The sequence below is a fragment of the Chionomys nivalis genome, chromosome 1 (assembly GCF_950005125.1).
Source record: "Chionomys nivalis chromosome 1, mChiNiv1.1, whole genome shotgun sequence".
Classification (NCBI taxonomy): domain Eukaryota; kingdom Metazoa; phylum Chordata; class Mammalia; order Rodentia; family Cricetidae; genus Chionomys; species Chionomys nivalis.
The window spans coordinates 34,877,724-34,890,777 of NC_080086.1; the positions used below are offsets into that span (position 1 = coordinate 34,877,724).

A 13,054-nucleotide genomic window follows, 5' to 3' on the forward strand; every position below is an offset into this window, starting at 1 on the left:
GTTTAAATTGAAACAGTCACATGAGGCCAGTGGCTACTGAATTTCAAGGTACACCATCAGCCTCAGGGGAAGAAAATAAAAGATAAGGTGATGTCCCCAACAGCCCTCCCCACTCAGATTTCTGTCACTGGCCTTCCTGCAAGGAAGAGAAGCATGGTCCAGGGAACGGAGGGTTACAGACACAGCCCTGGAGAGACCACCGGGGATGAACACAACACACTCTCCGGCCAGAGACCTACATGTCTGTCACTAGCCGCGGAGCTGCAGAGCTACTGGAGAAGCCCAGGAAGACAAGGGCCCGTTGCCTCCCACAGCAGAAAGACAGTTGTGTGCAGAGGAATGGGAGCAAGAAGGGAGGGCTTCAGCCGCATGGGATCGCAAGCTAGAGGAAGACATCAGAGGGGCAGTGGGAGGTCACTTTTTGGAGGACACTTCAGAACGTCGCTAATTCAGTGAGGGGAGCACGCTAAGTGATTCTGCAGATGGAAATGCCTAGAACCAACTCACTCAGCAGGAAGTACGTGATCAGATTCACACAGCATATTAAAAACAGTAGCTTCTGCAATTTAAAAAATTCTAATTCTCTCTCACTTTTTTTTTTTTTATTTTGAAAGAGTATGACTTTAAATTTCTGGGCTCAAATGATCACCATCTTCAGCCTTCAGCCTCCCAAGTAACTAGGACCACAGGTACATGTGGCCACACCAGGTAGACTGTGTATTTTTATTTATTTATTTTTTTCAGTATTGGGGATTGATCCAGGCAGGTACTTGGTCAATGACCTTTGTTGTCAGCCTGAGTTACACACTTTCAAATGAAAGAACAGGTATTCTAATTAGATCGTAATAAAGATGAATTTTTAAAAAGCTGATGAAAATTAGCTGGGCATGAACGCACACCTTCAATCCCAGCACTCAGGAGGCTGTCAAGGGGTCTCTGTGTTTGAGGCCAACTGTCTATATAGTGAGTGCTTGGACAGCCAGAGTTATGTCATGAAACAAACAAACAAACAAACAGAACAGAACAGAACAGAAAATCCTGACAATATTCCGAAACCTTGATGAGAAAAGAAGAACTCGGGGCTGGAGAGATGGCTCAGAGGTTAAGAGCATTGCCTGCTCTTCCAAAGGTCCTGAGTTCAATTCCCAGCAACCACATGGTGGCTCACAACCATCTGTAATGATGTCTGGTGCCCTCTTCTGGCCTGCAGACATACACACAGACAGAATATTGTATACATAATAAATAAATAAATATAAAAAAAAAAAGAAAAAAGAAAAGAAGAACTCAAGTTGGGTGTGGTGGTACATACCCAAATCCTAGGACACCCAAGGCAGGAGGGCTGTGAATTTAGGCTAGCCTGGGCTATGTAGCAATAAGCTATCTTAAAAAAAGGAAAAATGAAGAGGAGGAAAAAGTGGGGGAGAAGAGAGATAAAGGAGGAGAGGGAGGTCTCATACAAAACCCTTAAATGTTCAATTCTCCTATTCTTTCCTGGCTGAGGGTTTGAACCCGGGGCTCTCACATACCATTTCAGTGATTTCTGTGAGCTATAGCCAAACTCCAACACACTCTCAGAGCCAAGGGAAGAGGCTGAGGACCAGCATCCAGGCAGGTGTTTCAACATTTAGCATTCTATGCAGAACCACTCTCTGAGGAGGGCTTAGGTGCACAGCGTACAGGGCAAGACTGACCCAGGACTGAGACAGCGAAATACATACACACCTCTTCTAGGCTGAGTTGCAGGTGCTCAAAGATCCTGTATGGGTTTCTCCTGCACACCAGTCTCTTTCTTTGAAGCAACTACAAGGAAGGAAGGAAGAAAGGAAGAGAATCAGCTACCCGCACACAGGTGAGCACCACCTGTCACGAAGACTGAATCCACAAACAAACACTTCATACACTCAATGCTGACACACTGTTGTGTAAAACAACCTTCGTGGAAAAGGAGGGTCTGGCTTTTCTGCTGCTAACACTATCCCATGGATTGTCCCCACAGATGTGATAACTCCACAGCTGAACAGTGTCTCCCACTCCCAAGCTGTGTACCTGTTCTTAGATGTCAAAATCTTCATTCTCTTAGATGTACCTGAGATCAGGCAATTACACTGTGTTTCTTCTCCCAAACAAGACACAGAGAATTACTTGTTTTAACTTAGTTGTAAAAAATTTTGTTTAAAATTTGAATTTAGTGGAAACTGTCCTCACAACTGCTGTGCAACAGGGGCTGGGCTTCAGTAGTGGCCTCAGCAGCACCATACGGGCCCAGAATGACAGCAGGCCTGCCCAGCAGCAAGTGAAGGGCACCCAGTGGGCAGACATCTGCTGGCTAGCAGCAGGTGGCTGTGGAGGAATGACGGACAGTCTCGTATCTCCAGGGGACATGCACCCAAAGTCCTGGGGACGCTGCAACAGTGGGTAGCACTGACCTCACTGCTATACCCTTCCTACATCTAGTCACAGCCAAGTCTGTGTCAGTGAGGGACTAACAGTGATGGAGAGCAAAGTGAGAGCTGAAACGGATGCAGACTCTCTCTTTACAAAGCCAAGACGGACAGCAGCGTTCTCAGACTGGCCGCTGGTAACTGATGTCCAGATGAGGGAGCATGGCACTTTGTTCTACATACCTTCTCATCTGAGGCCTCCTCCTCCTGGACATCACACAGCTCTTCCTCAACGAGCACATACTCGTGAGCAGCCCTTTGCTCTCCTGCCGCCTGGCTGCTGTCTTCAGGCCAAATGCCATCCTGGCAGGGGACCTGGGGCAGAACTGTGGTATCCTCTATCACATGTCCATTAAGGCTAGATGGACTAGCCACAGTGAATGTGGCATGGCCAGGCCCCTGTAGGCAGTCTGAGTGTGTGCTGAGACCCTCACCATCTGATGGTCCAGCACCTCCAGTGGTCATAGAGAGTTTGTCCTTTCCCACTCTGCCTTCCAGGGAGGAGCTGGCCTCGGAGATGAGTGGATCACGCTGTGGGGCCTCTTCTTTCCCCTTTCTGCAAGGAGGATCAAGTGGTTCTGTGTAGTCTCTAAGGATCTTCTGCAGAGTGCTCTCATCCTGGCCCTGTCTACGCATGAAGTCCATGGCCCATTCCACTCGATGCTGATACCTGCCAACAGAAACACTGGCAATAACACACCCGTCTCAACCCTAAGACAACAAAACCACCAAGAAGCCTATAAGATGGCCTGTGAAGATGTTAAGTTTTCCTGAACGGTGGATTACAGGCAGAGCTTGCCTCCTTCACATTCTCCCACATCTAACTGTCCAGCAACAAGCACGATCACTGGCCCTTTGGTATCATTTGCTTACTTTGACAGAATTAACCCCCATTTAACAAAGTGTGAAAATTTAAGTAATTTAAAATCAAGAGACGCTGGTAAATAAGGCAGAGAAAATATCACCTTTTACTGGGATCCATTTTGACTTATTTTTAATCTTGGTTATCACATTGTTCCTTAAGGCACCCCTTTCATAGTATAAGGCCCTTCGTTTATAGCACTGGAACGTGAATTTGAATCAATGTTTTTCACAGCATCCAAGAACATCACTGGATATGGAAAGATGATTTGCCTTATATACGGCTTGACTTTGCTTTCTGTTGAAATGAAACACTTTGACCAAAGGCAACTTGGGGAGGATGGGGTCTATTTCCCCTTAGAGCTTATAGGCTCCATGAGGAAGCTGGGGCAGGAGCTCCAGGCAGGACCCGGAGGCAGGAATGGAAGGAAAGGCTGTGGAGCAACTTTGTTTACCAGCTCACTCTCTAGCTCGCGGTTAGCTAGCTTTCCTATACAGCTCAGGCCCACTTGCAGAGGGATGGCACCACCCACTGTGGTCTAGACCCTCCTCCATCAGTTGAGAAAATGCCCTGTAGACTATTCTGACAGAAGCCATCAACAGAGGTTTCCTCTTCCCATGTGTCAAGCTGACATTCAAGATTAGCCGCCACTACACACAGAGAAATAAATTCCCCATAAGAATCTTTAGAGTATAGTAACACATTAAATTTATACACTCCGAGGGCTGATCACTTGGCAAGGTACAAAGACTATGGTGAAGACAACAGTGCTGTATCAGGACATTGCTGGGCTGTGTTCCTGTGACATCAGAACCTGCTGCCAACCAAAGACCAGCAGAAGGCTGACCTCAGCAGCCAACATCCATGGCTCTGCCCTCGACCAAGAAGACACACATAATTTCATTCCTCCCCTTATTACACCTGTGTGCTCAGATGCCTGGATATATCAGGGTGCAGGAGCTGTCGTGCCTCATACAATCTAGAGGCAAATTGTCTTTTGCACCCAGAAAGACCTGTGTATGCTTCCCCTTGGCTCATCAGAACCCCAAGCTGTCCACACTGGTCTTCCTACGCACGGATGACCATACACCTCTGCCGGGGCCATGTCAGAGGGGCAGCAGGGGGCAAGAAGTTTGTGGTGTTGGTGCAGGGTAAAAGGGACAGCTGGAGCAGGAAGCCAACCAATCCCACACATCTTTATCCCCGAACTCAGAACTAAACACATGTGCGCTGGCTCTGAAACTAGTGTCAAAGAAACACACTTTGTCCCTAGAATCAGAGCCTGTGAAAGAAATATGCTCTGGTCCTAAGATTAGAGTCAAAAAGCTAAAAAGGACCAGTGAGAGAAACACAGTTTGGCTATGAAGTCAGAGCCATCTCTGCCCCTGACCAGCTAAACTGACCAATCCCCGAGTAGGGAAAAATTAACCAATCCCATCTCCCTGGAAAAACTCCACCCCTAAGAAGCCCTACATAAGCCTCTTCACCCCTTCTGTTTTGTTTTTTTTTTTTTTTAAAGATTTATTTATTTATACAGTGTCCTGCCTGTAGGGCACCAGATCTCATTATAGGTGATTGTGAGCCACCATGTGGTTGCTGGGAATTGAACTCAGGACCTCTGGAAGAGCAGTCAGTGCTCTTAACCGCTGAGCCATCTCTCCAGCCCCACCCCTTCTGTTAAGAGCTGCCCTTGCAGACAGCCACTCTCCTGAACGCCTCCTTCCCAAAAAATCTTTTTTTCTTTTTTTTAAAAAAATATTTATTTATTATGTATACAATATTCTGTCTGTGTGTATGTCTGCAGGCCAGAAGAGGGCACCAGACCTCATTACAGATGGTTGTGAGCCACCATGTGGTTGTCAGGAATTGAACTCAGGTCCTTTGGAAGAGCAGGCAATGCTCTTAACCACTGAGCAATCTCTCCAGCCCATAAATCTCTTTTTCAAGAGTCTTCATTCACCAGTACAAAGCAGAAGAATCTGGCTGGGATATCTCCTAGGGGACTGAGCTGAAAAACCCTGCTGAGACCTCCCTAGGGGGCATCAGCAAGGTGGAGCAGAACAGAAGATCCTTGCTAGGACGTTCCTTAAGGGGGCTGAGCAACGCCAGCAGAAGAAAAGTAACAACTTTTCGAGGGAGCCAGAGGAGATTGCTACATTTCTGCAGGGGGCTTCCCTTTAGCAGAGTGTTAGTTAACAGAAGAAACATCTTGGGCTGGAGAAGAAGCAGACCACTCTGCTAGGACGCTCCTGTAAGGGAGCAGAGCAGACCTCAGCTATAGCGGCCCTCCAGGAGAAGAGCAGGATCACTATATCCTGCAGGGAAACCATCCCCCACCGCACCACAGTTTCAGATGTCCTGGCTTCCTGATAGTCAGGACATCTTTCCTCCAGGGCTGAGCTGTCCTATTGCGGCTCTACCCCTCCAGAGCTGTCCTCTTGCGGGCTAGGTATATCCTGGCTTCCCAGTAAGTCAGGCTATCTCAATACCACTACTGTAACACATTCCCCTACAGTTACCAAGAGGTAACTCTGATGGGTGAATCTCTTTTAGGCAAGGCCACGGGACTACAGACCCCAGAATGTCCTTTGTTTCTGCTGTGCCTTTACATGGTTGTTACTGCAATATTCCTCTGGTATCTAGTGTGAGTGGATGTAGGGAGATCTCCACTGCCTGTAATATAGTGAGTTTATTTCCTGGAAACATCCCATTCTACTGGGCATTTTAATCTGTGGGTTGTCAAGATGACCCCTTCCTAAGCTGTACTGTTTAAATTGATAATAATAATGATAGCCCATACAGAGTTTTTATGAATAAAAGTAAATACAAGGATATGTTTCACATCCAGGGCCTGTGAGTTTTACCTAAGGAGCTGCACAGACTAGCAATTGAGTTCCAGTAGCCCAGCTAGTTTAAATTCTTTTAACCTTAATGTTGGGCGATGTGTTCGGTTTCGCAGTGCATCACAGCTGAAACAAAGCTTGGAAGATAACTAAGTTAGACTAATATGTTCTTGCCGGAAAGCTCTGAGGTGAAAAACCCAAGAGGACAACCAAAAGCGTGAGACAGGCCCGCAGTTGGATGTGGAACTGTTAAGGTTAGGGAATGAGAACGAAGCAGCCCATTATCATTAGCTGGCTAATTCCTTATACCCATTTCTGCCCTCAGTCTCCTGATAAAAAGCTATTAATGGGTGGGCATGTACCCTAAAGATTTAAAGAGGAGCTGGTTGATTCTTTTTCATATATGAAAAGTTTAGGTTTGTGAATCCTTTAAGATTATCTTTCAAGTTAAGTAATAAAGTAATTGGCCCTTTCTTTGTAACCACAAAATGCAAACTGCCAGTAAAAGACCTAACTGAGAAGAACACCTTGCTTGCCCACACAGTTAACTTATAACAAGTTGCTTGGATATGAATGCATGCGGGTTCTTGGGATGTTTTTCACCTGTAATACATAATGTTTAATCATGTAGGAGATATGAAAAACATGTTTTAACCAGTATTATTCATTATAATAATTTATTTGAAAAATAGGATGTAACCACGTTGTGAGTCCTATATTGCCTGAAGAACTTTGCTGGGGTGTATAAGCTACATACAACTGAGAAAGAACACAGAAAGAACATGAGAACAAACAGAGAGTAAAGAAGAGAGCCACCAAGCGAGTGTGTGTCTCCCCCACCCCCTCAGAGAGAAAAGTCTTAGCTTATGCCGCCGACTCCATGGGTTCCTTCCACAGTCTGTGCTGCTAGAGGCTGGCCCCCACACAGCAGTACATCCCTGTACATTGGGACTGAATCTTTGACTCATTTGTTTATTGGTATTCTGGGGATTGGACTTAGGGCCACAAGCAAGGGCAAGTATCTACCACTGGGCATTATTCCCCTCCTTTTTTGAGACAGGATCTTTCTGAGTTGCCCAGGCTGGACTTGAACTTGCCAATTCTTCTGCCTCGGTTTTTTGAGTAGCTGGTATTACGGGCCTGCACCACCAGGCTGGGCTGAATCTTATTTTTAAAGACTGGAAGGCTACTCTAAAACCTGTAGGATTACAGTATAAAACATGGAGGATCTGTAATCTCACGTTTGGGATTTAGTCTGAACTCCATCATTTACTACTGTAGATTACTTAGCTTTTGTTTCCATTTCCTCCCCCACAAAATTGGGGATACTATCCTACTGCCTCAGAGAGATCTTGTTACATACAACCTTTTGTCATTAGGGGACATGGTGGTCCAGTGACCAACACACACACACAGTAGAAAAGCTGGAAAGATCTAGAAAGAAGTTTTCTTGTGCTAGCAAGTGTAGATTCCTTGACTTAAAAATGTGACTTAGTCACTGTGGTGCAAGTGTGTTTGTTATACCAGCAAATAGAAAGCTGAAGCAAGGAGACTGCATGCTTTAGGCTAGCCTACGCTACAAGGTAAGACCTCAGATATGAAAAAAACAACAAAATCAAAAGCATAGAAAAAAAAAGTAAAACCCTAAAACCAAAACACATAGGAAGAGCCACTTAACTGAAGGTCCAGCCATCCCCCTCCTTTGCACAGAGCCAGAGTAAGCAAACACACACGGCTCTGCTCCACTCTGTGCAGCCCCCTGGGCAGGGCAGATGTGGCATCAGACCCTTGCTCCACACAGACTCATGCATGCTGTGTGACGCTCCCTTTTCAGGCTCAGGAACTCACCTACAAACTCAGGGTGCCACCTCAGGGGGTTGTGACAGGGTGAACTGAGAGGAGGCTTGTGAAGTGTGCAACACTTCTTGGGTAGGAGTTACACGTCTGCTTTCTTGCCGCAAGGGCTTCAGGGGTAGCATAAGACACAGCTCAGTTTGTCTCGGTGCACACTGTATTAAAACCTACATGTGGCCCTGGACCTGACTCTTCTAAGTCCGAGTTAGCCCATGGCACCTCTGCTTCTCCCCTCTTCCACCACATGCCACAACCACCGCACTCCCACCTTGTCATATCTCAGATGTCCTAATACTGCAACATGAGTGGCCACAGGATTGTGAGGAAGAAATCCCAAGTAAGGCCAGAGATGAAAGAGACAGAGAGCAAATAGCCTAGGTGTGTGGCATGTGGGTCCCAGAGTGCTATCCTCCTATTGGCTGAACTCCTTAAAAAGTCTCCTGGAAGAGGGTAAGAACAGAGAAGAGTTAGGTGTCAGGAAGCAGACGGGAAAAGGGCAGAGGGAGGGGGACAGCTAGAACTTGAAGCAAACTCACTCACGGTGGCAAGAACCCCACACCTCTCAGGCCCCGGTCATGCCTCCTCCACTGATCGTCTATTATCTGGGCCACTCCAGAGCTAGCTCTGGAAGGCCCAATTCTGACCTCAAATCCCAGCACTCGGGAGGCAGAAGCAGGCAGATTTTTAGGAGTTTGAGGTCAGCCTGGTCTACAGAGCGAGTTCCAGGACAGACTCCAAAGTTATACAGAGAAACACAGGAAAACCAAAAACAACAAAAACAGATGCCAAGATGTTACTTCAATTGATCATCACTTCCCTGAGTGACAGTCTTCCAACCTCTGTGACCAACTGAGGAACTTAACTTCCTATGGTTCAGTTCCTCACCTGCAGAACATGGACACCAAGAGGATTGAAGGGTTGGATCTTCATGGGCTGGGTGACGACTTAGGAGACCAGAGAGACATCTATCACGTGCACAGCACCTCTTATAAACATGCGCTAGCATCAGTTCTGTGAACAGCTGCTTTATTGTTCTCGTGTGTCAATGCCTCTCACTCTGGAGCTGAGCCCATTTAGTCACGAGAAAGCTAGTCCGTTAGTGTATCTTTTCAATCTAGGATGAGGTCATCTGGACCGGTGTACTTAACAGAAGGAAGGATACACACACACACACACACACACACACACACACACACACACACAGTTGGAAGCAGGGACTGGTCAAGAAGACTGAGGACTGCAGGATCATTGTAAGCTGAGATTAGCAGGAAAAGCCTCCCATGAGGGAGGTAGCCCTGCAAAAACCTGCACTTTGGTCGTTTGGCTTCTAGAACTGAAGATCCATTCTGTTGTTTTGCATCACCGAGTCTGCAATCCTTTGGGCTGGCAGCTGAAGGTAACACACATGATAAGAGGAAACACTGCTGGGCCCTCATGCTGCAGACACTGTAGTGCTACTGAGGGGTGGTCTTCGGGGAGATGGGACTCACTTCCTCAGACAGGCTGACCTCACGTCATCTACGCAGCAAGACTGATGAGGAGGGATCTTCAGTCGCTGTCTTGTTTGTGAATCCTAGCTTTGAGTTCAGTGACTGTGGCCCTCTTGGGATGGGGGCTCTGCCAAGTTCTAAGTCCCACTCCCAGCCTAACCTGGGAATATATACCTCCCTGACAGTCTTGCCAGCAGGGCACAGGGTTGTGAGAGTCTGCCATTGTGAGGCTCTACAGAGGGGCTGGGGTCTGAACTAGAGCATAAAAATAAGAGCTGGGAGGAATAGACCCCTATTTTGTTTTATGAGAAAGGGATGTGCTGGCTAGTTTTAATGTCAATTTGACACAGGCTAGAATCATCTGAGAGAGGGGAACCTCAATTAAGAAAATGCCTCCATAAGACAGGGCTGTAGGCAAGTCTGTAGAGCATTTTCTTAATTAGTGATTGATAGGGGAGGGCCCAGTCTATTGTGAGCGGTGCCATCCCTAGGCTGGTGGTCCTGGGTTCTATAAGAAAGCAGGCTGAGAAAGCCATGTGGAGAAAGTCAGTCAGCAGCACTCCTCCATGGCCTCTGCATCAGCTTCTGCCTCCAGGTTCCTGTCCTGTTTGAGTTCCTGTCCTGACTTCCTTCCATGATGAACAGTAATGTGGAAGTGTAAGCCAAATAAACCCCTTCCTTCCCAAGCTGCTTGGTCATGGTGTTTCAGCACAGCAACAGTAACCCTGACCAAAACAAGGAGTTTACCCTGTAGTCCAGGCTGGACTAGAACTCACTATGTAGACCAAGCTGGCCTTGTACTCAGAGCAATCCTGTCTCAGTGCTGAGATTACAGGTATGAGCCACCACTTAGGCCCAGTCTTATCAAGGGACCAGTAAGTGCAGGGTGCAGAGATGCCAGGTATGGCCTTGATATCCTGGAACTGACTCCAAACCCAAGTAAGTGAGAGATGGGACAGAGAAAAGGGCTGTCGACCCAACATCCGGGCAGTAGAGGGGACCATAGCGGCAAGAAATTAACAGGAGAGGTAATGAATGCATGGGCAGGACAAGGATACACTGGGATTAGATGGGCATCATACGGGTGCCTGAGGAGCCAGGGGAAATGCTTCCAGAATGTCTAAGAGGGGCTGATGGGGACTTCTGTGAAACCCTCTGGCCCTACAGTGTGTAGAGCAAGCAAGAAGGCAGGGTGGGAGGCCTACTCAGAACTCAAGTCCCAGCGTCTCTGGACTTCATAACACATTCTCGACATGGCAGCGGTTGGTGTTCTGGGAGGCTGACCTGAACAAGCAACACATTTCAGATGGGATTTGAGCCACACATTAAGCTCAGTCTCAGTTTTCAAGTATTATCCTCTGTCAGGAGAAAACAAAGGCACCAGGTTGTGTCACAGAGACTAACCCAGCCCCACCAGAGCCAAGGTCGCCCTCACTTACTTCTCTGAGGTGATTATAGGCATGTCTGTCTGCACACCTGGAACAGAAAGACGTTCTATTAGTTCCAGACAGACTTCCTTAGAGGGAACAAAACCCACTTAAAAAAGACAGGTAATTTCGAGATCCCGTCATACATTTGGATAGAGATGTGTATCAGCCACAGCTGACTTGTTCTGACAGCCACCCTCTCCTGCACGCACATCCTCCTGCTGGCTCAGATGGGCCCTCAGAGCCTTAGCCCCAGCTCAGAAGTACAGATATGTGAGGGGACCGTTCATCCGTCAGAACACTTGGGCCCTGTGTATGAGATTAGCAGGAAGGGCTGCAGAGACCCTTGATGGTGGTGAAGTTTGGGGTATGGGGCCGGGGGCTCCAGCTCTACTGCTGGGTGCCAAGTAGGACCAGCCCTTTCTTCTAAAGTGTGTTTCAAGTTATTCAGCAGCCTTGCTTTTACTCCTGGGTCCCCCTCATTCTGCCTTGAGGAAAGTTGTCTCCCTTCTCAAATTCAGCACTGTGGTGGTCTGAATGTGAATGGCCCCATAGGCTCACAGATTTGTATTTGATCACCAGGAAGTGGCGCTATTTGGAAGGATTAGGAGGTGTGGCACAGAAAGTGTGTCACTGGCTTTGAGGTTTCAAAAAGTCCATTCCAAGCCCAGATTCTCTCTCTTCCTGCTGCCTATGGATGTAGAACTCTTAGCTACCTCTCCATCAACATGTCTGCCCGCATGCTCCCTGCCATGATGACAACGGACCAAACCTCAGAACTGTAAGACAGCCGCATTTAAATGCTTTCCTTTATAAGAGTTGCTATGGTCATGGCATCTCTTCACAGCAATAGAACACCAAGATAAGTCTCATCTGCAGGTTAAGAAGGCTTGGCAGGAGGCTCTTCAGTTTAGGAAGGAGGCAATGAGGCTGCTGAGGAGGAGGGATGGATTCTGGGGCAGTTTATGAAGCAGAGGCACTCTGACAGGAGAAAATGGCCAAAGTCTCTTCCACAAGGCTTGAACAACAGGTGACTATTCCCTAAGAGAGGTACCATCAGGGTGGTTATATAACCAACTGGATATACCTAGACAATTGTTTAAAAAAAAAATTGTTGGGTGGTGGTGTCACACAGCTTTAATCCTGGTACTTGGAAGGCAGAAGTAGGAGGATCTCTGTGAGTTCAAGGCCAGCCTGATCTACAAATTGAGTTTCAGGACACCCAGAGTTGTTACATAGGGAAACCCTGTTTCGAAAAGACAAACAAACAAACAACCTCAACCCCCACTCCCCAAAAAAACCCAAAACAAAAAAGAAGTATTTATTTATTTATCTTGAGGCAGAGTCACATTATGTAGCTTTTGTTGTCCTGGAACTTTCTATGTAGATCAGGCTGGCCTTGAATTCACAGAGTTCATCCTGTCTCTGCCTCCAGAGTACTGGGATTAAAGGTGTGCACTACTGTGACTGGCTTAAAGACTTTAAAATTTTTATTTATGTGCAGTGTGTGTGTGTGTGTGTGTAGGCTTGGGGTGGGGGACAGGGGGCAAGCACCTAGAAGAGGGAGTCTAATCTCGTGGAGCTGGAGCTCAGACAGTTGGGACCGGAAAACAAACTTAGGTCCTGGGAAACAAAAGTGCTCTTAATGGCCAAGCCATCTTCTCAGCGCCTAATATTTCTACAAGGAAGAATTACTTTGAAATACTTAAGTTTCACACATATACAATGTATTGCTGAGCTTTCCAAGGCAGAGCTGCGAGGCCTGGCCTCACTCCTGGGCTCCACCACACTGCTTTTGCTGTGTGATGGGGACAGAATACAGGATGTCCACACACTAGGCAAATCCTGTACCTCTGAGTGACAGCGTCTTGCTATGTAACATGGGTGCCTCAAAATCACAGCAATCCTCCCGTCTCAGTGCCTCCAGCGCTAAGATTTCTGTGTGTCTCACCATGCCTGGCTTATGTGTTCATTCCAGTATTTATTTAGACAGGGTCCATTAGCAGGTAGCCTAGGCTGCCTTCAATTCACAATCCTCCTCGCAGTCTCCCAAATACTAGGATTACAGAACTGCAGAACCATGCTTGTTCTTGTCCTTCCTTTTCATCTGGCATACAAAACATAGAAGTTGAAC

At 47.1% G+C, this 13,054-nt stretch overlaps 1 protein-coding gene across 4 annotated transcripts in view; it reads right to left on the reverse strand.

The window, feature by feature from the left end:
- Tsen2 (tRNA splicing endonuclease subunit 2) overlaps positions 1–13,054 on the reverse strand; it is a 47,486-nt gene that overhangs the window by 22,793 nt on the left and 11,639 nt on the right. For all 4 annotated transcript variants that reach the window (XM_057770525.1, XM_057770540.1, XM_057770518.1 and 1 more), the window contains exons 4-6: positions 10,933–10,969; positions 2,628–3,114; positions 1,726–1,803 (exon numbers count right to left, since the gene is read on the reverse strand). In XM_057770525.1, the coding sequence (XP_057626508.1) occupies positions 1,726–1,803; positions 2,628–3,114; positions 10,933–10,969 (602 nt within the window). The remainder of the gene's footprint in view (positions 1–1,725; positions 1,804–2,627; positions 3,115–10,932; positions 10,970–13,054) is intronic.